Source organism: Lithobates pipiens, unplaced genomic scaffold, assembly GCF_037356315.1.
Source record: "Lithobates pipiens isolate NorthernLeopardFrog02 unplaced genomic scaffold, aLitPip1_a1.2 Scaffold_19, whole genome shotgun sequence".
In the NCBI taxonomy this organism is placed as follows: Eukaryota; Metazoa; Chordata; class Amphibia; order Anura; family Ranidae; genus Lithobates; species Lithobates pipiens.
In genome coordinates this window covers 286,568,479-286,592,863 of record NW_027507764.1, presented here as the reverse complement: position 1 = coordinate 286,592,863, position 24,385 = coordinate 286,568,479, and the positions used below count along the sequence as shown (strand labels likewise).

The 24,385-nt window shown below is 40.8% G+C and overlaps 1 protein-coding gene across 1 annotated transcript in view; it reads left to right on the top strand.

Moving 5' to 3' along the window:
- TMEFF1 (transmembrane protein with EGF like and two follistatin like domains 1) overlaps nt 1-24,385 on the top strand; it is a 382,225-nt gene that overhangs the window by 329,768 nt on the left and 28,072 nt on the right. Inside the window, exons 6-8 of the mRNA XM_077491996.1 lie at nt 1,984-2,132; nt 4,318-4,383; nt 9,824-9,947. Coding sequence (XP_077348122.1) covers nt 1,984-2,132; nt 4,318-4,383; nt 9,824-9,947 — 339 coding nt within the window. The remainder of the gene's footprint in view (nt 1-1,983; nt 2,133-4,317; nt 4,384-9,823; nt 9,948-24,385) is intronic.

The following is a 24,385-nucleotide window of genomic DNA, read 5'->3' as shown; positions in this document are numbered from 1 at the left end:
TACTCCTATTAATCTAAATATAGTCTTGCTACTATTAGGTCTTCTTCTCATGGGGCATACTAAGGTAGGTTAAGGAAAAGTTATGTCACCATTGACCTGCATGAGGATGCACGGAACACCTGTGGATCCCTGTATGGGTAAACATGGCCCTTGCACAGGTGTAGTACGCCCCATGCAAACTAAGCCTAAAGCTGGCCTTACATGGAACAAGATTGAGCTGCTTCAGCAGGGGCTGGCTAAATTTCAGTCCATGTATGGGCACCCTGGTTGTACAGAAGTCAGTTTATCGATGAACTTTAGTGCAACCACCCTGTCGTTTTTTTCCTGAACAATCAGTGTCACTGGCTATAGCAATACAGATTATTTTTTTCTGACAGAGGAAGGCTCCGCCTAGAAAACCCAATAGCACCAATAGCACACAAGTTATCCTACTCGCATGTGTGGATGGGAGAATCAGCACTTTTTTTTTTCATGCAACCCCCCCAAACCATACCAGGTCACATGCCCTCAACATGGAGGGGTGTGCTTTGGGGCAGGGTGGAACAAGGGCCCTTTCCCCCACCCTGGCTAGGGTTGCGGGGGCCTGCTGACAGCTTATGATTCAATCCATTGTTAAGCACACGGCAGGTTGTTTGTTGGCCTGCTTCTTAAAAAACAGCTTTTCACTGGTTGTTAAGGACACCGACAAGCAACCACAAAAAAAATAAAAAAGCGGGCAACAGCTGTTTAAGAGCATTTTTTTTATGTTGGCTCCCAAAAACAAAACAAAAAAATCGTTTTTTCTTTTGCTCCTAAATGCCGATGCTTAACGACTTAAGGACTGGGCCTATTTTTCAAACTTGTTGTTTACAAGTTAAAATAACCCCCAGATATTATATATATTTTTTTCTAACACACTTTCTGTCAAATCGTATTTGCACAGCAGTCTTACAAGTGCACTTTTTTTGGAAAAAATACACTTTTTTGAATTAAAAAATAAGACAACAGTAAAGTTAGCCCAATTTTTTTTATATTGTGAAAGATGATGTGAAATTTGTAAACATCCCTTGTAATAGAAAAAAAAGCATGATTAGACTTCCTAAATATGAGATTTGGGGTCAAAAAGACCATAAAAAATGTTGTTTGAAAAAAAAAGTCCCTTTAAGAGCGATACTTTTTAAAGGTTGCTTCCCCCCGCAATGATATGGAGCCAGGTGGGGGCCATCTTCCCCTCACTCGGCAGCCAGCCAAACAGGGGACAGGATCCGATCTCCTCTGCTGATGCCGGCAGCTCTGGTAAGCAGCGGAGGGCACTGGAGCACGGTGGGAGCCTCCCCCACCACCGATAGTGATCTTGTGACGAATCTGCTGCTGAGACCACTTTTATCTGAAAGCAGACTACCCGCTGAAGAAGTGGATACCGGAGTTATGGCAGCTAGCTGCTGCCATAACGATATTCCACTTCAAAGAGCCACTGTTTAATGATGGCTGGTGGTCCATAAGTGGTTAACTAACACCTCTAGACTAAAATAGTGTGCATGGACACATAGGATAACAATATTTACTTCTAGAAGCTGCTAGGAGCTTTTTTTTAAGCTAGTGTGGATGGAACCTTAAATGTGGTAAAGTTGTGCCTCTCTCTATCATCCAGTCATGTGCAAGCAAAAATGCTTTTATTTTTTATTTTTTAATTTTTATTTTATTTACACCAAATTGGGTATTCTTTACAAAATAAAGCTTTACCGCTCTGGGGAAAATGAGCACAAACTGCACTTAGTAAGTCCACTAAGCCACTGGAGGGAGGACCAATACATCTGCATATGGCATAATCATAAAATTGGGTTAATCAAGCAAGAAAACATTTGAAAATCACAAATAATTTACAGGCTTGGAAATAAAATAAAATGTTTATCCAGTACTAAAGGATCCTAGTTTCTCCTTTGCTTTGCACTCTTTATTTCTCCAGCATTATAGAATTGTCTGCCTTTTTTATATCTCCAATAGGTGTGTGTGTAATATAGATTGCAGTGGACATAATTTTAACCCGGTCTGTGCCTCTGATGGAAATTCTTACTCCAACCCATGTATGGTTCGAGAGGCATCCTGCCTGAAACAAGAACAGATCGACGTCAAACACCTTGGAAGCTGTACAGGTAGACTTGCCTTTAGTATGATAAGCTCAGTTTGAAGTTTTCCAGATGTATTGACTAGTGTCCAGTAGCCTAAGTATTATGTTTTTTACAGATTGAGTCCTGTATGCACAGATTAGGTTTCATAGAGATTAAAAAATCATGTAACAGAACAATAGAATGTTAGCAGATCAAGAGCTTTTTAAAAAAAATCTTTTTGTGTTTAAGCATAATGTAAAATTCTTGACAACATTTTGTAAATGCTTGCATGTAAACTGTAAGAGAACAGCTTAGTCGTATAATAGTAATAATAGTCGTACACGGCTTAGATAGAAATTAAAAAGACATGTTTACATGTTCTGTGATACAGGCAGCACGGTGGCTAAGTGTTTAGCACTTCTATCTGGCAGCACTAGGGTAATCGATTTGAATCACACACTCCCATCCACACTCCAAAGACATGGTGGTAGCTTAATTGACACCTGTCTAAACTGACCCATGTGTATGTATGAATGTGACCTTTGTTTGTAAGCTCCTTGAGGTCAGGGACTAATGTGAAAGTTATATATACTTTTACAAGCAGTTAAACCTCATTTGCCATGTAGTCGCCCACCCCATTATTTTTTTTCAGATCTTTTTGCAAGGTTTCACATCCTGCGGAGAAGTTATTGCCCTGCTTAGCTAAGTATTGTCCACAAATACAGAGATTGAACTGTTTACCCTATCCTTACCCTATCCTCCAGGTCGTTTATGAACAAATTAAATAGAATTGGTCCCAGCACAGAACCCTGGGGGACCCCACTACCCACCCCTGACCATTCTGAGTACTTCCCATTTATCACCACCCTCTGAACTTGCCCTTGTAGCCAGTTTTCAATCCGTGTAGTTACCTTATGGACCATGCCAACGGACCTTATTTTGTACAGTAAACATTTATGAGGAACTGTGTCAAATGCTTTTACAAAATCCAGATACACCACGTCTGCGGGCCTTCCTTTATCTAGATGGCAACTCACCTCCTCATAGAAGGTTAATTGGCTTGGCAAGAGCGATTCTTCATGAATCCATGCTGATGACTGCTAATGATACCGTTTTCATTTCTAAAATCTTAGTCCCTTATCCCCTCCAAGAGCTTGCATACTATTGATGTTAGGCTAACTGGTCTGTAATTCCCAGGGATGGATTTTGGGCCCTTTTTAAATACTACATTTGCCTCTCTCCAATCAGCTGGTATCATTCCAGTCAGTAAAACATAAATTATAAAACATATGTCTTTCTTTAAAAAGGAAACACAGAGAAAGGCATATTAAATCTAAAAAAGTATCACTTTTTCTAGGAAAAAAATGCATTTACTGTGCTTTGCACGGGGCAATGCAAGCCAATATTAGCAATCTCTTTAAATATTTAAAACAGGACTCCATTCCAATGGAAATTTAATTTTCTTTGCAATACACTGGACATAATTAGAGAGGATGCAAAAAAGCAGGAATCACCCTGAAAATTTTAAGAAAATCTGGTAAAATGTGCACACATGTTCAATGTATATGTTGCAGTTTGTTACCCCAGGAAATGGCTTTTCATCAGTGTGATTTACCTTTATAAAACCAAGCCCACTGAATAGATTGTGCTTAACAAAGAGTGACACTTGATGGGTCCCATTCATGACAAATTTTAGAAATTAGACCCTTTTATTTTTTTGCAGTTGTGATCTGTTCAGGACACAATCTGATTTGATAGGACATATTACTGCCTGACAAACTGATCAGATTGAGAATGTATTCTCCCCTTTTTTTTTTTTATTAGTGAATGATTGATTAAAAAAGTAATACAAGTCCATGCTTTTTATTTTGAGATTTTCATGCTAACAGAACACCAGTCGTGTGTTCACATTAGATCCAAGCTCAGTTAGATGCTTATGTTTATCCTTAACATTAAAATACACATAAGAAATTAAATAATTTTTTGCAAAATGTCATTCCTCTCATTCCCCCAGAGACAGAACACGTGTAATTTCAGCTGCTGAAGAGGAAAGTAGCAATTTTCAAACAAATTTCAAATTATAGTATTCAGAATGTGCATGCAGTGTCATTGAGCTTTTTTACTACATCTGCTTATATAAAGTTTCCAGACAATTTAACATTCTAATTTGATAGATCACAAAGAGGTTTTCATGGTATGACTGGCACTTACACTTCTTTTCTTTGTTCAGCAACTGATGACACAATCCCAGCTGGAAAGAAAGATGATGGTTTACAGTACCGCCCGGAGGTGAAAGGTATGTGCTAATTTTCCCAATTGATATGTTGATTCATCTAGCTGTGGCTTTTAGTATATGCTTTCTGTATCAATAGATAACACAAAAGAGGAAAGAGGGGATAAACAGATAAACATGGCATCCTTGACTCACAAGTGAAGAGTATAGGGATACCAAGTAATGTTATCTATATATACCCTCTTTTCTCTTTGGGGTTATCCATGAAATCAGTTTACTCTGTATTTCTATATTATTTTAATATGAATGTTGATTTTAAAAGATAAGTTCACCTTTGGCAATATGTTACACCCATACGTAGGCCTCATGCACACTGGACATTTTTCCTGCTGTTTTTTTTTCTTCTTTGCTGCCTCTAAATGACCCATGTTAGCCTATGTGTCCATGCACACATAGGCATTTAGAGGTGTTTAGACAAGTTTAGACACGCCAACGCACTAGGCACTAGACATGTGCATTCGTTTTCGTCCGAATGCATTTTCGTCCGAATTTCAGCTATTTTCGTTTTCGTTTTGACAAACGATAACGAAAGCACAAAATCCGAAAAACGAAAGATCCGACATAAATAAATGCTTTATTTTCGTTTTCATTGTTACAACAGTTCGATATAGAATAGGAGATTCGACATGACTCTGACAACAATCTGTGTCTATAGAACCTGTGTTCGAATGTGCCTAACCTTACCTCTATTAGTCCAAGATTATATAGAGAAAATATTCGACAGAGAAAAAAGATTTGACAGAGAGAAAAGATTCTGCAAGATACTGTCCTAAAAAGTGTTTGGGGACCCGGGTCCTGCCCCAGGGGACATGTATCAATGCAAAAAAAAGTTTTAAAAACGGCCGTTTTTTCGGGAGCAGTGATTTTAATAATGATTAAAGTGAAACAATAAAAGTGTAATATTCCTTTAAATTTCGTAGGGGGGGGGTTGTCTATAGTATGCCTGTGAAGGGGCGCATGTTTCCCGTGCTTAGAATTGTCCCTGCACAAAGTGTCATTTATGCAGGAAAAAAAGTCCTTTAAAATCACTCGCAGCTATAATGAATTGTCGGCTCCGTAATACAGAGAACACTCATTGAAAGTCATTGATAAAAAAAAAAATAAATAAATAAAAAAAAAAAAGCGTGGGGGTCCCCCAAATTCAATTACCAGGCCCTTCAGGTCTGGTATGGATATTAAGGGGAACCCTGCCTCAAATTTAAGAAAAAATTTGACGTGGGGTTCCCCCTAAATATCCATAACCAGACCCTTCAGGTCTGGTATGGATATTAAGGGGAACCCCGCGTCAAATTCAAAAAAAAATTGACGTGGGGTTCCCCCTAAAAATCCATACCAGACCCTTTATCCGAGCACGCAACCTGGCAGGCCGCAGGAAAAGAGGGGGGGACGAGAGAGCGGCCCCCCCTCCCTCCTGAACCGTACCAGGCCACATGCCCTCAACATTGGGAGGATGCTTTGGGGGTCTGTGACCCCTCAAAGCACCTTGTCCCCATGTTGATGAGGACAAGGGCCTCATCCCCACAACCCTGGCCGGTGGTTGTGGAGGTCTGCGGGCGGGGGGCTTATCAGAATCTGGAAGCCCCCTTTAATAAGGGGACCCCCAGATCCCGGCCCCCCCCCTGTTTGAAATGGTAAGGGGGTACAAAAGTACCCCTACCATTTCACAAAGAAAGTGTAAAAAATGTTTAAATAAAACAAACACACTTTTGAAAAATTCCTTTATTAAAAATAAAAAAATAAAAAAAAGATTCCAGCGGCGGTAATCCACTCTTGCTATCCATCGACGGACGGTCATCTCTCCAGCGATGTCTAATATCATCCAGCGCAGCGCAGCATCCTTCTTCTGTCTCCGTGGAGGAGACACTACAGGCATTCCGGCGGCTGACGTTTGTTATATACGGAGGGCGGGGCCACCCGTCACCTGACCCCGCCCCCCTCTGACGCAAGGGGAAACCCGGGGTTCCCTGTGACGTAGGGGTGACCCGCACCCCTCTGATGTAACACAGGCAGGTTTCCGTTACATCAGAGGGGGGCGGGGTCACCCCTACGTCACGGGGAACCCCGGGTTTCCCCTTGCGTCCGAGGGGGGCGGGGTCAGGTGACGGGTGGCCCCGCCCTCCGTATATAACAAACGTCAGCCGCCGGAATGTCTGTAGTGTCTCCTCCACGGAGACAGAAGAAGGATGCTGCGCTGCACTGGATGACATGAGACATCGCTGGAGATATGACCGTCCGTCGATGGATAGCAAGAGTGGATTACCGCCGCTGGAATCTTTTTTTTATTTTTAATAAAGGAATTTTTCAAAAGTGTGTTTGTTTTATTTAAACATTTTTTACACTTTCTTTGTGAAATGGTAGGGGTACTTTTGTACCCCCTTACCATTTCAAACAGGGGGGGGGCCGGGATCTGGGGGTCCCCTTATTAAAGGGGGCTTCCAGATTCTGATAAGCCCCCCGCCCGCAGACCTCCACAACCACCGGCCAGGGTTGTGGGGATGAGGCCCTTGTCCTCATCAACATGGGGACAAGGTGCTTTGAGGGGTCACAGACCCCCAAAGCATCCTCCCAATGTTGAGGGCATGTGGCCTGGTACGGTTCAGGAGGGAGGGGGGGGCGCTCTCTCGTCCCCCCCTCTTTTCCTGCGGCCTGCCAGGTTGCGTGCTCGGATAAAGGGTCTGGTATGGATTTTTAGGGGGAACCCCACGTCAATTTTTTTTTAAATTTGACGCGGGGTTCCCCTTAATATCCATACCAGACCTGAAGGGTCTGGTTATGGATATTTAGGGGGAACCCCACGTCAAATTTTTTCTTAAATTTGAGGCAGGGTTCCCCTTAATATCCATACCAGACCTGAAGGGCCTGGTAATTGAATTTGGGGGACCCCCACGCTTTTTTTTTAATTTATTTATTTATTTTTTTATCAATGACTTTCAATGAGTGTTCTCTGTATTACGGGAGCCGACAATTCATAATAGCTGCGAGTGATTTTAAAGGACTTTTTTTCCTGCATAAATGACACTTTGTGCAGGGACAATTCTAAGCACGGGAAACATGCGCCCCTTCACAGGCATACTATAGACAACCCCCCCCCTACGAAATTTAAAGGAATATTACACTTTTATTGTTTCACTTTAATCATTATTAAAATCACTGCTCCCGAAAAAACGGCCGTTTTTAAAACTTTTTTTTGCATTGATCCATGTCCCCTGGGGCAGGACCCAGGTCCCCAAACACTTTTTAGGACAGTAACTTGCAAATTAGCCTTTAAAATGAGCACTTTAGATTTTGAACGTTGGAGTCCCATAGACTTTAATAGGGTTCTAAAGTATGCTATATACTAGCTCCGTCGAATCTTCTTTATACATTCGACAGACACCATAAGCCTTCAAAGACAGATTCGACCGTGATTCATGTGGATTTTCGGACGAATGCAATTTTTGAACGAAAAATGAAATAAATAAAAACGAATTTCGGGAGTAACTAAATAAATTAAGTTTTCAGACGAAAACGAAATTCCGAAACGAAATATTTTACTCTGCACATGTCTACTAGGCACGCCTAACGCTTAAATGTTCATTTCAATAGCCAGAATAAATTATTATTATATTTAATAAATAAATTATTATTATATTTAATAAATAAATTATTATTATATTTAATAAATAAATTATTATATATTTATACCAAATAATATAAATTATTATCCTGGCGAATAAAATTAACATCTAAGTGCCTGATGCGGCTAAACGGCCTACAGAAGAATAAGAGAATAAATTCAGTTCCTCTAATCTTTCCTCATAGCTGAGCTCTTCCATGCATCTCATCAGTTTGGTTGCCCTTCTCTGCTCTTTCTGCAGTTCCCCCGATATCCTTTTTGAGAGGTGCCCAAGACTGAACTGCATATTCCAGATGAGGTCTTACTAATGATTTGTACAGAGGCAAAATGATATCTCTCTCTCTCTCAGCATTTTTAAATAAAAAAGTTTCAGTTTATTATTTTAAAAAAACACATGATTGACCAGTGCATACACAAGACAGCCAGCACAGCCACAAGTCACATCGATGTGCAGGGCCTGGTATGTGATGTCATCACACACCGATGCGACTTGCAGCTGTGCCGGCTCTCTTGTACATGCGCTGGTTTATCATCCTTTTATGCTGAACTGAACTTTAAAAACAAAACAAAAACAAACACTACGCTATGGGATCTATTCCTTTGTTTCTTTAATGTCCAGTGAGTTTAATTCAGGATCACTGTTTAATCAGGATACTCAAGTGTTGTAGCTGTGTGTCAGTTAGGTGCAGTTGATCTCATTTGGAGATCGTATACAGTATATTTGGTAAGGATCTTAGGGACGACTTTGGAGCACACTTTTGTTTGCTGTGTGGGCACTCTCCTATTGTCACAAGATCTTCCAACAAAGTGGATTGCTTTATTTACAGTGCGACTTTCACTTATCTGTTTTTGCATATTGTTTGTTATTTATGTATATGAGCTTTATATTATGGTATGATTATTATTAAATTTTTTTAGTTTGTCAAATTTCACTTGATCTAAAGGGATAGTGCATCTATTTATGTTTGTACATGTGTGACAAATGTGTGCAAGATTTAGTACCAACTATTTATTTTTGTCCACAGTTAGCACATAGGTTTGTATGTCATCCTTCGTGACAAAATGCTATTTTTGTGCCACATTTTGTCCCACAAACAAATATTTCGTGCAAGATATTTATTTATGATTACTACCTTCCCCCAAACTTTTTCAAGCCATATTTCTTTTTCTAAGTTTCTATTCTGCATATTACCAATGGGACAAATTAACAATCTACTTACACTAGGTTTATTCATATTGACTTATCTTGCATATGAATATATTTGTTTTAGAATCTGTAAAAGTATTTCAATTTCCTCAGTAAGGGTAAGTCACCCAGAGCTGATAACTCAGAGAAACTCACATATCAGACTCTTTGGAATGAAGAGAGTTCCTTATAAAAAATATTTTCCCTTAGAGTAAACTTGCCGTGCTAAAAGAAGAGTTCCTGTTCTGATAGGGACTGCTGCTGTATGTAACAGAGAGACTTACCTGTTAGAGCCGTTATCAATAGCAAGACTGCCCTGTTGGAAAGAGGTTTTTATTGTAAGAGACTGTCTTGTTTGTGAGAGTCTAAAGTCTGAAAGATTGTTCTTTTGGAGTGATTGCTATGCTGAAGAGAGACTGTTAATTTACAGAATGCCTGATCAACTCATTGATGGTGCAATGGGAAACATTACAACAACTGGGAAACAATAATTGCATCTTGCAAGCAGCGCTGCATATAAAACATCCAATTCTCTCCAGCAGTGCAGTAATGTTTTCTTGCCTCTGGTCTGGAAGTGACAGCATATCAATGTGATACCAATTTGTCATTAAAATCAAATGTGCTTATGCTTCCTATTATAGATTCCAGTGATCAGAGGGAAGATGACTACATAGGCAATTACATGCCATGTTCTGAAAACTATGTAGGATACTGTGTACACGGAACATGTGAATTTAGTTATTCAACCCAGAAAGTATCATGTCGGTAAGTTACGCTAATAAATAATATTCTTTATTTAACTTAAGAAAACGTGACTTTTTTTTTTTTTTTTTGCGGCTTCCCTGTATTTGACAGGGATTGGTGGTGTGGCTTTGGGCTGGATGACATACGCTACAGGTAGTCACTGCGAATTAAAGTATAATTAAAGGCAAAACTTGTTTGCATATTTTTAAATAGAGTGGAGAGGGATTAGAACACTTGTCAGTTTTTTTGTTTTTTTTTGCTGGCTGTGCCCCTGCCCATTCACCCTCTCTATTTCTCCTGTTTACCAATATCATTGGGATGTCTCCAGAAAAGCAATAAAGGAGAAATCATCCAATGGGGACACTAGTTCTGGTGACCTAAGGGGTCCCCAAAGGATTCCCCTAATTTGCACTGATTTCCTTTCACTTCCTGTTTGGCTGTGAGACAGGAAGTGAAAGGAAATCTCTGAAATGGGACACAAAAAAAATGTACAGGAAAAAAAATAACTTACAGGAGTTATAACCCTCCCTTGCTCTATCGAAATGAAAAAAAAAGTTTTACCTATAGTTCTACTTTAAAGGTCAGGATTGGACTATTTTAATAATTGCCTATTGGTTTCCCACATATTCAAAAGTTGCTCATCTGTAGTCTAGGTTTCATCAGGAATGTCCTTTTTGCCTATGTATTATTATTATTATATTAAAACGCAAGCTCTGATTTATTCTTAAAGTGGTTAATCTGTGTTTTGCATGATAAACTGCTATATTGTGAAAGATCCACACAAGGGATGTGGATGCAGGGAACTCCTCTACTGCGCTATTGTATTCTGACAGCAGGGACTTCCCCCCATCAGAATACACTGATCGAATACTAGTTTTTCAGCAGGACTGTTCAACAGTCCAATGCTTTTTTTGAACAGAGAGGGGTACACATGGATTGATTCAGCCAGTTCAGCTGGAACCGGAAGAAATTTAAATTTCGATACATGTATAAGCTCCAGTGGTCACAACCATGTTTTTGTTAATGTGCTATCGCAGGCACCTTCCAAAATCGAATAGGTGCAATGGAACAGCATCACATTTGTATAGAAAGTGTAGTACATGTATATATTTATAAGTACTTTCACCTGCCATTTTGAAAGTTAACTGAAAATGACCTTGTCAGTAAAACATAATTAAAAAATGCATCATCTCCTCAAATATATCACAAACACATTATAATCCCTTCCTAAATAGATGATCTCTAGCTAAAAAAAACAAGGACTTTCACAGGTGATTTTTTTTTTTTTTGTGTCCGTTAGCTTTCAACAGTCATGCATGTAAGACTTTATAACCCTCATCAGTGTTGTGTGCATTGATTTAATCATTGTCTTCTAATTATAGCGGAATTAGAAGTATGAGTCTGATTGTGCTGTCCATAAAAACGGCAAGCCAAAATATTTGCCACAGGCACTCTTCCCTTTAACATTTCTCCAAAAAAGTGGATTGTATTTGGCTTTAACTAGAAATTGATGTCAATTATAACCCCAGACCCTCAGACCACTTAAAGTGGTTCTGCACCTAAAAAAAAAATATTAAAAGCCAGCAGCTACTAATATTGCAGCTGCTGACTTTTAATAAAATCATACTTACCTGCACTGCACTTACACTTGTCCAGCGATGTCGGCGGCAGATGACGAGCGATCGCTCATCTCGCTGCTGCCCCCGCCGCCATCCTCTGTCAGGGAATCGGGAAGTGAAGCATCGCGGCTTCACTGCCCGGTTCCCTACTGTGCATGCGCGAGTCGCGCTGCGCGTCTCTTCTGGTCCCCGATGTGTCCTGGGAACTGTGTGTTTCCCAGAACACAATGGGGGGGTGTCTGCGGGGGTCTGCGGCGGTCTGCCCGGAAGTGGGTGCAGATACCTGGATTATCCAGGTAACTGCACCCCCCTCCCCCCTGAAAGGTGCTGCTTGTGGCACCGGAGGGGGGGAAGGGATCAGATTAGCGGAACTTCCCCTTTAGGGTGAAGAACCGCTTTAAAGTATATGTAATCCCAATTGCTAAAGTCATTTTTCTTTTTTACCTGTAACTGTCATTACATAATACCGGGTAATCCTGCCATGAACAGCCTTCTTTTGTTTCCCAGTTGTTCTCTTGTAACCCTGTCACACAAACTCCCAAAGGGGGAATACAATGGGTTATGCTGGCACACATTGCACATGCTTGTTCTGCTGTTGTTACCATTAGGAAATACACTCTGAGATATGATAGGCAACAGGTAGTAGATTATGTGCAGGTAGATTATGCGCAGGTAGAAACTTGGGCGGCACAGTGGTGTAGTGGTTAACACTCTCGCGTAGCAGTAAAAAGGGTTCTTGGTTTGAATCCCAACCACGACACTGCCTGCCTGGAGTTTGTGTGTTCTCTCTGTGCCTGCGTGGGTTTCCTCCAGGTACCACTTGTTGGTGATTCTTCACAAAAAATAAAAATTTTATATCTTTATGTTTGAAGCCTGAAATGTGGCAAAAGGTTGAAAAGTTCAAGGGGGCCGAATACTTTCACAAGGCACTGTATTTGGTTATTAGTCTGTATGCACCAGTTTGAAGATGTATATTCAAGATATTAAAAATTCTAAAATGGGGAATGTTTTTGTGGCACTGAGCTGAAACTTAGAGGGAGATTTACTAAAACTGGTGCACACAGAATCTGGTGCAGCTGTGCTTAGTAAGCAACCAGTTTCTAGGTTTTATTGTCAAAGTTTAAAGTGGTTGTAAAGTCAAATAAAGATGACTATTTACAGGCGCAATTTTATGCAAACATATACACAGGGTAATGTAGCTTAGAACAGAGGGGCTGGCAGTAATCTTTATTTGACTTTACTGCTAGCTCCTAATAGCAGCAGGAGGGAAGGGGAAGAGATCGCTCACAGCCTCACAGACATGAGCTGACAGGCAGGGAGGTAGGGGGAAAGAGGAGAGCAGCAGAATGACAGAGGCATGTAAGCTGACCACGGTATCATGGATCAGCAGTCATTATTACCATGGTCAGCACACTAAGGGGGGCCCAGGAACAGGCAGGGCCAACCAGGTTTTGTACATCATAGAGGAACTGATTAGAGTATGGGATTTCAGATCAGCTGAGCCCAGTCTTGCCACAAAGAGTTAATCCAGCTCTGAGCAATCCTCATATCTTTTTTCAGTGAAATAAAATGGACAAACTGTGAAATATTTGTCCATTCTTCCCCCTTGCTGTGATTGACAGGCGATTTACATATCTCGTGCACTAGCCTAAGACATGCATTATTTTTTAATTTCCACCACACTCCTTTCTTCGGCAGCTCTGGAACGATTGACTGTTTCACACCTCAGCATGATTTGGCATGCTGAAGTCATATGGGGTCGTTTCTGGGTTTTGACTGGATGTTAGTGATCATGGCAGAAGTTCAGTGTAAGAAATACACAGGAGAAAATGCATGTAAAGGGGAGTGTAGAGGTGGGCGGGGAGTCTACTGACATCACGACTCCACCCACTGAGCCCTGGAAAACAGAACCACCCACAAAATCTGCATTTTTTGGGGTCTCATAGCAGACAGTGGGGAGACATTTGACAGATAAGTAAACATGCAGGAGGCATGTATATATTTCTAGATAACCAATATTGCAGTAGTTTAGAAAGGATGAGAGTGGGTTTACATCCACTTTAAGTATACAGACAGACCTTAGCTGATCCTCTTAAAAGAGAAATGCGGAAAACCAAAACAAACATACATACTCACCTAGATAGCTGAAGCATCGAACTGAGATGCTCACTGGGATGAATGTGGTCAGTTTGAAAGAGGAAAGCAGGGAGACTGGTAGGATCTCCAGGAATTTCACACAAAGGAAGCAATGCAAAGAGAGCAGCATATTTTTACAAGTACATGGTAACATACTTATGTATCAGGAGTATGAAATGTTGGGGTAACATACACAGTAAAGTGGTTCTAAAGGCTCAAGGTTTTTTACCTTCATGAAAGTAAAAAACCTTCTCTGTGCAGCAGCGCCCCCAGCCCCCCTAATACTCACCTGAGCTTGCTTTCAATCCAGTGATGTGCACGAGAGCCTAGGGCCTTCTCATCAGTTGAGAAAGCAGCCGGAGCCAATGGCTTTCAATCACAGCCAGTGAGCCAATAAGGAGAGAAAGGGGGAGGACCAAGCCGCGGCTCTGTGTGTAAATGGACATGTAGATCTGCGGTTCAGGAACAAGCCTACTTGGGTGCCCCTATTGCAAGCTGCTTACTCTGGGGGCACTCTGGGCTGCTCTGTGCAAAACTACTGCACAGAGCAGGTGAGTATAACATGTTCATTATTTAAGGGGAAAAAAAGGAAAGCCTTTAACTACTTGCTGACCTCCTTATAGCAGTTTTACTGCCACAGAGCGGCAGCGGATCCTGCACTTCCGGACAGCAAGCACGAATGCGTGCTGCCGGTATCTTGCTCTGGGTGTGATTATATACAGCGGGATCTGATTAGTGGGCACCACAAACTCGATGTCCACTACCACTCGCCGATCATCAATCAGACAGAAAGAACAAGGCAGATTGCCTTTCTGACGGGAGGCAAGACCAAGATCCTGTGTCTCTGCAAAGCAAGGACAAGGTTTCATGTCTTCCCCTAGTAAAAGCAGCCCCCACACAGTAGGCTAGGCATACAGGCTAGGCACACAGTTAACCCTTTGATCTCCCCTGATGTTAACCTCTTTTCAGCCAGTGTCATTAGTACAGTGACAGTGCATATTTTTTAGCACTGATTACTGTATTAGTGTCACTAGTCCCCAAAAAGTGTCAAAAGTGTCAGTGTCCAAATGTTTGCCGCAATATTGCAGTCCCTCTATAAGTCACTGATTGCTGCCATTACTAGTAAAAAATAAATGAATAGAAATGTCCCATAGCTTGTAGACTCTATAACTTTTACGCAAACCAATCAATATACTCTCAAACTCAAAAATATTTAGCAAAATACATATTGGCCTAAATGGATTATTAATTAGTTTTAATTATTTTTATAATACTTATGCATTCGATTTTTTTCAACTTTTTTATTGGATAGGTTTCATAGCAGAAAGTAAAAACATTATTATTATTTTTTTCAAAATTGACGGTCATGTTTTGTTTATATTACAAAAAATTTAAAACACAGGTGATCAAATACCACCAAACAACATCCTATTTGTAACGGAAAAAAGGTCATTTTATATGGGTACAGCATTGCACGACTGCGCAATTGTAAGTTAAAATAACGCAGTGCCGTAACGCATTAATGGCCTGGTCATGAAAGGGGGTAAATCTAACGGAGGTTAAGTGGTTAATGTCACTTTAATATTGGATTTCGATCATGCTGATTTTCCATAACTAGTTTTGCAAATGTTTCAGTATTTTATTATTACCATTAGCATTCATTTACAATATTAGTGAATGTATTTTCACTAGTTCATTCACAAAGTAAATTTACACTTGATAAAAGTGACTGTGATGTTTTTATTGTTTTATGCCTTGATATTTATAGACAAAAGGCAAACTCCAACAAAACTAAAAACTCTGTTCTGAAAAAACACACTTATTATTGAGGTCCTGTATGTTTATACATTTATGGTGTAATATGTGAGTGTAGGTGTGTATATATCTATATCTATATATGCATTCATAGCAGCACCATCTTCATGCACCAGTTCCTTTTCCACCTCTCTTTCTGCTTGGACACCTCATTCAGGTTTCATGGTTGTCAGATTTTGAGATCTGTACTTGAAGCTATGGATTTTAAAGGGTATAATCCACAATGCTAGCTTCTTTAGAAGTAATCACTGTTCACATCTCACTGCTGCTCTGAACAGTCCATCATTTCAAAGACAACATGCACCAAATATACAGCATTGACATTTACAGTGCCTTGCAAAAGTATTCAACCCCCCCCCCCCCCCCCCCCAACTGCATTTTCTTGTTTTGTTGCCTCACAACCTGGAATTAACATGGATTGTTTGAGGATTTGCATCATTTAATTTACAGAACATGCCCACAACTTTGTAGAGCCACCTTTTGCGGCTATCACAGCTCCAAGTTACTTTGGATAAGTCTCTATGAGCTTGTCACACCTTACCACTGGGATTTTTGCCCATTCTTCCTTGTAAGACTGCTTCAATACCTTCAAGTTGGATGGTTTGCGCTTGTGAACAGCAATCTTTAAGTCTGACCACAGATTCTCTATTGCAGGGATATGCAATTAGCGGACTGTTTGTAAACTACAGGTCCCATCATGTCTCTGCCTCTGGCTGTCATGCTTGTGGCTCTAAGAGTCTTGCAATGCCTCATGGGAATTGTAGTTCTGCAACAGCTGGAGGTCCGCTAATTGCATATCCCTGCTCTATGGATTGAAGTCTGGGCTTTGACTAGGCCATTCCAACACATTTACATGTTTCCCCTTAAACCACTCAAAGTGTTGCTTTAGCAGTGTATTTGGGGTCTTGCTGGAAGGTGAACCTCCGTCCTAGCCTCAAATCCCACAAAGTGGTACAGTTTTTTTCTCAAGAATATCCCTGTATTTATCACTGTCCATCTTTCCCTCAACCCTGACTAGTTTCCCAGGCCCGAATGCTGAAAAACATCTCCACAGCATGATGCTGCCAACACAATGCATCACTGACTGTGACATCATAAGGGGCGGGGACATCACCCAGTGACCCCGTCCATTGTCCCTATATAAGTCGCCGCACAACGCGTCCCTGTCATTGTGGCCAGAGAGAGCGTCGAGTCAACATCTCAAGGAAGAAGAGAAGAAGAGAAGAGACGGCGGCGGCGGCGACAGAAGACTGGGCCACCGCTAGTAAAAGAGCTGGGAGAAGAAAGCGGAGGCCCAGCAAGAAGAACCAAAGAGGGGGACAAGACCCCCGAAGTCGGAAGCAGACCCCTGGAGCTGTGCAATAAATTATTTGATAAACTTGTGTTGTGTTTTATTTACATTTTTTTCACCAGGTGAATGGGTAGAGGTACATTGTACCTTGTACATTGTACCCCATACTCATTCACATAGGGTGGGAGGCCGGATTCCGATAAGCCCCCCACCCACAGACCCCAACAACCAACGGCCAGGATTGTCAGGAAGAGGTCCTTGTCCTCATCAACATGGGGACAAGGTGCTTTGAGGGCACCCCCCATGTTGAGGGCACATGGTCTGGTATGGCTCAGGAGGGGGACTTGTCCCCACCCCCTTTCCTGACCTGCCATGCTGCGTGCTCGGATAAGGGTCTGATATGTGCTTTGGGGTGGACCCCCATACCGTTTTTTCGGCGTAGGGCTTCCCCTTTAAGCCCATACCAGGTGACGGAGCTGGCGAGGTGTTAATCTCGCCGCTGAAGGCGGCGACATTGATTTCCTTCACTAGTCCTGTCTACCTGGAGCCGCGTTCAAAATGAACAGACTTTCCTCTGTGTGTGGGCAAGTCCATTCATTTCAAAAGTCTGGCGGACTCCCGCCATAGTCCGCCGTGTTGTCCGCCGGACTTAGCCCGCCGGAAAAGTCCGGTCGCGTGTGGGCAGGTCCGCTCATTTGGAAAGTCCGGCGGACCTCCGCTTCAAAGTCCGGCGGGGGCTAAGTCCGCCGGATAGTCTGATCGTCTGTACACACCATTACTTGTTTGGAGAGTTCCTTGGTCTTCATGGCAGCACATTTACACCATTACATTATAACTGCACAAATGTGCATATTCCCACCACCTCAAAAGTGCAAAGAAAATAGTTTTTATTATAGTCTATGAGGCTCTTCAAATTAATGGGTTGTGTTACAGTACAGTGTTCTGCATTTCTGCAAAATCCTACTTTTTACACCTCTGGGGGTTGATTTACTAAAGGTAAATCTACTTTGCACTACAAGTGTACTTGAAAGTGCTCTTGGAAGCGCAGTTGCTGTAAATCTAAAGCCCCATACACACTATAAGTTTTTCTGCTGAGTTTTTCCTTTAGGTTTACCAAAACCATGTAGTGCAAGGGCCTGCCTGATCGCATACACATTGAAACTGCTAAGGTTTGACCTCATATTATATGGTTTTGGTAACTCTGAAGGAAAAACTCAGCAGAAAAACTGATAGTGTGTATGGGGCTTAAGGGGTATATCTGAAATGAGTGGAAGCTCTGCTGATTTTATCATCCAATCATGTACAAGCAAAAATGCTGTTTTTTATTTTCTTTGCATGTCCCCCTCCGATCTACAGGGACTGCACTTCCAAGTGCACTTGTAGTGCAAAGTGGATTTGCCTTTAGTAAATCAATCCCAATGGGGTTATGTGTGCTTTATGAAAAAAAAGAGTCTGTACAATTATAGCCAATGGTAAAGAGCAAAAAATGCAATACAGATTTTAATTAGAGTGATGTCAGTTACATGTCCATGGTTTCAGGGTGGATAGTAAAAAAGAAAAAAAAAAGGAAATCGAATGTAAAAAGCAGGCAAATGTATAAAATGCACCATGCACTGTGTTAAACTGTAAGGCACTGCAATTTCTAATGCACAGGTGTGACTGCATGCAAATAGATGACAAGATGTGCTGCCTAGTACATCTAATTTGTTTTAACAACTATTGGCAATGCAATAAAACCTCTGTTCACAGCTATAAGGAATGCTGTATACAGTATATCCCCAGTATACTCTTTGTGGGAACAAGGATGCAATTGTTAGAACTTCACAGAACCTTGAGTACTGTAGGGAAAATGCCTGTCAGTGGTTCTCCTCCCAAGACAATTTTGCCGTTGGCATTAGAGTAAATAGAGTTCTCCTCTTTGAAACATTAAAACTGAATAGAAGCACTGGCATATCTCACATTTTCCTCCAGTGCTGCCGGGAACACAGTAGACTTTTGGCAGTTAGATTCGCAATCAAAACAGAGAATGCATTGAAATAGGGTGGAAATTGTTACAAAATCATACTGCATCATTAAAGACTTAGACAGCGTGAAATAGTTGGATGATGGGGGGATAGTCAGAGAATTAGATTGTTGCAATTTAAGGAGTTTGTAAAGGCCTGTACACACGATCAGAATATCGTACAAAAAATAGCACTTTAGAAGCAATCGTACAATAATCTGATCGTTAGTACATAGCTTTCTTCCAAAATTATCTGAAGGGACAAACACGAACATTTTCTAGATCGTACGATTTTCATTTTAATCAGTACAGTTTTCGTTGAAAAATACAATACATATACATTATATCAATTAAGAATTTTTATTGTCCTATGAGAATTTTCATACATTAGTAACCTATTGGTTTTCAATATGGAGACTAGCATGCAATTTAGTCATCCAATAATCACATTTTGTGTACTAGGCTTAAAGGCATATACATAGAGTACAGGAGCAAAATGTGAAGTTACAACTCAACTTCCGTCCTAGAGGTTCACTGGTTATAACATCTTAAGTAGGACTCGCATATTGAAATCTGATTGTACTGATTGTACAAAAATGACTATATCTTGCATGCAAAAATCCCCATATTACTGATGTCTGTTGGGTCAGTCTCACTAGAAGGAACAAATTCTGGTAGTGCAATTAATAGCTAGTTGTCTCTTTGTCTGTCATTCTTAGAGACAGCTGTCCTATTGCCGCGTACACACTATCGGAAATTCGGCCAGCAAAAGACTGATGAGAGCTTTTCATTGGAAAATGCGACCGTGTGTAGGCTCCATCGCACTTTTGCTGGCGGAATTTCAGCCTGCAAAAGATTGAGAGCATGTTCTCAATTTTTCTGACGGAAAAAGTTTCCATTGGAAATTCTGATTGTCTGTAGCAATTCCAACACGCAAAATTCCTATGCATGCTCGGAAACAGTTTGGTGCATGCTCAAATGCATTGAAATTCATTTTCTCGGCTTGTTGTAGTGTTGTACGTCACCGTGTTCTTGACAGTCGGAATTTGGTGTGACCGTGTGTAGGCAACACAAGCTTGAGTGGAATTCCATCAGAATTCCGTCGGAAAAGCCTTGGATGGAGAATTCCGATCGTGTGTACCCGGCATCTGGCTAATTTTACTCACCAATTTATGGGGAAGAAATAGTCTTATCAAAAATCCTGTACTTAAAGGACTTAGCAAAATAAAGATAAAGAACTGGATACAAAAACATGTTTCAAGTTATACATTTTTTTTTAATTTTTATTTTGCATTGTTATAATCTGAAAGTCTTATCGCAAAAACCACCTCTGTATGATATTGTCATTTTAATATAAGTTACAGCGATAAATCTATTTGAATTCCTTCAGCAGTGAAAAAAGGCCTGCAGGGTAGAGCATCCCAGACCTGGCAAGCCTTAACTTTCATTTCTAAAGGGGCTGTTTTGATTAAGATGTACTATAAAATACATTTAATACACAGCCGAAATATCTAAATAAATATATTTTCTCTGGAAGTGGTGTTAAATAATCAGACTATGATGTTTCTAATAAAAATACATTTTAAATAAACATGAGCTTGCTTTCAATCAATTTCTCCTATTTTCATTTGACTTTTCCATTTTATAACAAATTAACATATAGACCGTCACTCACTCTTTTCCTAGAACATAAACTTTTCCCAGTAGTAATTTGTAATATGCACTTAGCTAAGTAAAGTGAAGAATGGAAAAATGGTGAAAACCCATAAAGCAGACGCACACCTCTCTCTACTTAAAGCGGTATTAAACCCAAAGCCAAAAATGTAATGTAATGCAGCTTAGCAATCATTAGTGGTGGATGCATCAGTTTTCTTTTCTTGGGCTTTTTCCCTCTGTTTTCCCCTGGTGATCTAACCAGTAACACACTGCCTGTATTAGAGTGCCCCCACTCTGGACGAATGAGCACAGGGGGCACATTTGGACAGCAGCACAGTCTGAGGGGAGGGGTTTTACATAAATACAAGCTGATCATTGGAAGCACCCCCGCTAGTGTTTATGGGTTTGTTTCATCCCTGTAACTGATACCTTCTGCTGGAAAGCTTGCTCTTCTGAAAAACAACAGACTTAGTGGCCAGATCACCAGATATATATAGAAGAAAGAAAGCCTAAAAAGAAAATGAATGCAATTTTGCAATATAATAAATGTTTACTTTGGGTTTAATACCACATTAAGACCTCCACAACCTTTTATGCGTGTCTGCATTTTATAGTTTATTCATTCTTAAAAATATATTGCATTTTTTAGTTTGGTTTTTTTCATTGCTACAAGCATTTTCAAGGTTACTTTGAGTGTAATCGTTGTCAAGCTTGTGAAGCTGTATGGTGCTCGTGGTAGAGCAATTCTTGCACCAATGAGATGTCTTATTAAACAAACAGGCCATTTGCTCTAGGCCTATCAACAAACTGCAGAAATTAAGCCAATACAAACAGAGACCCTAAAACTGTTTCAACTGCCTGTGAAACAAGGGACCTGTTTTAAAGAGAAACATTTCATCTTTTTAGATTTACACAGGGCATTTGTTGCTATAATTACTGCCCATGATCTGACTTTCTTGTTGATACTTCACATGTGTGGGACGATCGCTGTTTGCATGCATGTGGAATTCGACACATGCTTTTGCCTTTGGGCAAGAGGCTTGGAGGACGGGGGGCAACGATCGCTTTAATTTTATTTTTATGTGACATTAAGAAGGTTATTAGCTACAACTGGTTTTTTAGGAGGGGGTGATCCTTTTTCCAACTCAGTGATTCTGTTTTTGAATCTTTGTATTTTTTTTTCTGACATGTTGGTCTTATGTCTTGCCACTCATGCCACGTACACACAACCAGACTTTTCAACAGCAAAGGTCCGACAGAGCGAATCCGTCTCTGTCCTTAACCACTTCCCACCCGGCCAATGCACATATACGGCCAGGTGGGAGCCGTCTACTTCTGATAGGACGTTCAGGAACGTCCTTCAGAAGGAGCGGGATCGCGCGTGCGCGTGCCCGCGCAGCGGCGCAATCCCGATGTGCTCGTGTCACCCGGACACGGCGCATCTCAGATTGGCAGGAGGGCTCTGTGATTGGCCCTCCTGATCACATGACGGCCGTGTCCAATCACGGCCGCCATGTGATGTAAACAAACAGCCGGTTGCTAGGCAATTGGCTCCTCCTCTCCTCACACAGAAGTCATTGCTGAGGAGAGGAGAGCAGATCGCTGCAGCCAGCTGATGATCAGTGAGTATGAGCTGCTTTTTACAGCTTTTTACTCACTGATCATCAGTCTAGTGTAAACACACAACACACCACACAGTATAAACACAATGTCCCCACATATGTCCCCAAAACACACATGTCCCCAAAACATACATGTCCCCAAATAATAAAAACATATGTCCCTAATAATAAAAACATGTCCCCCACATATGTCCCACTAAAACCATATGTCCCAATGATTATCTGCACACATATGTACATGATCACCTGCACACATATGTGCATGATCATTTGCGTACATATGTCCGTGATCACACAAACCAATTATTATACACTAAACTGAATTTTTTTTACCAAAAACATGTAGCAGAATACATTTTGGCTTAAATTTATGACAACATTTGATTTTATTGGATTTCTTTTAAAATAGAAAAAAGAAAATATTGTTTTTTTTCCAAATTTCCGCTTTTTTTGCGCTTATATCGCAAAAAATTAAAAACGGAGTCGTGAATAAATAACACCAAAATAAAGCTCTATTTGTGCGAACAAAATGATAAAAATTTCATTTGGGTACAGTGTAGCATGACCGCGCAATTGTCACTGAAAGCGCAAGAGCGATGAAAGCTGAAAATTGGGCTGGGAAGGAAGGGGGCGAAAGTGCCCTGTATTGAAGTGGTTAAAATCATATGCTGACACCAAGATTGGTGTGATTGAATGCTTTTGAAAATGGCACAGTTTACATCCGGGTAAACCGGAAATTATGTCAGGTCATCGCCACATCACAGAGTCAGACAAAGCCGATCTGGTCCATCGGTACTCCCAGTGGGACAGGAGATCCCAGTAAAGCTGCAGAAGGCGGGGGGGGGGGTGTCCCTTCTCGCTGCTTGCTAAAACAATCTAGTGGCTAGTTAGTGGTTAGGATTGCTTTTACAAGAGAGCCCACTATCATATCTAACAAATGGTAATGGGATGATGCCTGCATCTGCAGGCATTGTCCCAGTATAACCACTTAAAGTCCAGTGACGTACAAGGTATGTGACTGGTCAGCAAGTGGCCATCCTCAGGGTTCCAAACTTCAGATTATATCCAGGGACTGTGGGGTGAGACCCATCCTACAATGGCATTTTTATTATGTGTGTTTGATATGTATGATAGGGACATTTTGAGGACTGTCTGTCTTTCTTCAAATAAAGAATTTATTAAGAAGAAAAAAATATGGAATTTTCTTTCACTTTTGGTGATAAAGGTCACCAGGGTAAATAGAGAGAGTGGAACTCCCTATGTCTACGTGTACTCTTAGGCAGAGATATACAAATGTCTAGTTACTTATATCTCATGCACACTATGCACTGTACTATATATAGAGCCATGTTATTGTTTCATAATCACAGTAGCATATTAAGGACCTTAGGAACAAGGAGAAACACAAATGGATTCAGATGTCTTGACATTAATCAGCAATTCAAGTTACCACACAACAGGCTTAATGACTGGCATAGACGGGGTCAGGTTGGGTCAGGGAAGCATTGACATATGTACAGTTGTTACTGACAGTATTGCAGAGACTTGGCAGCACATATTAGGGAAGCTTTAAATTGAATGTGGTGTCGTGTAGATTTTATATTATTTGAGATTTCTTGCCTTTGTTTCTTGAGAAATCTGATACTTATAGTTTATATAGTTTATACTTTATACTTTAGAAATATAGTGTATTTAAACACCAACAAACCAAATAAAAAACAAATATATACATCTGGAATAGCCATTTCTGGATTAAATTACCCACTTGCTTGTCCTGCCTTCACGGGGATACACGCATGCACTATGCATCCCTGTGCTGGCAATACACAGCCATCCATGGGGTATGGATCAAATCATACCATGAGAACAAGGCCTTTCCTGTTTCTTAATTTGAATATGGTGGAGGGTGGGATTAAGCCTATATCTGAACTGAAGTTCTGCTGGTTTGACTATGTATGGACTGACTTGGAGCAGATGTTATATTTAATACAGTGGGTATAGAAAATAATCACCCCCTTTCAAATAATCACATTCTGTTGCTTTGCAGCCTGAAATGAAAATAGACACAGTTTTTGTTTTATCCAGCTGTATTTTCAATTATAACATCTTATGCCGCGTACACACGAGCGGACTTTTCGACGGACTAGGTCCGACGGTCTTTCCGACGGACTTTCGGCGGAGTTCCGACTGACTTTCCGAATGAACAGACTTGGCCACATACAATCACACCAAAGTCCGACGGATTTGAACGTGATGACGTACGGCCAGACCAGAATAAGGAAGTTCATAGCCAGTAGCAAATAGCTGCCCTAACGTTG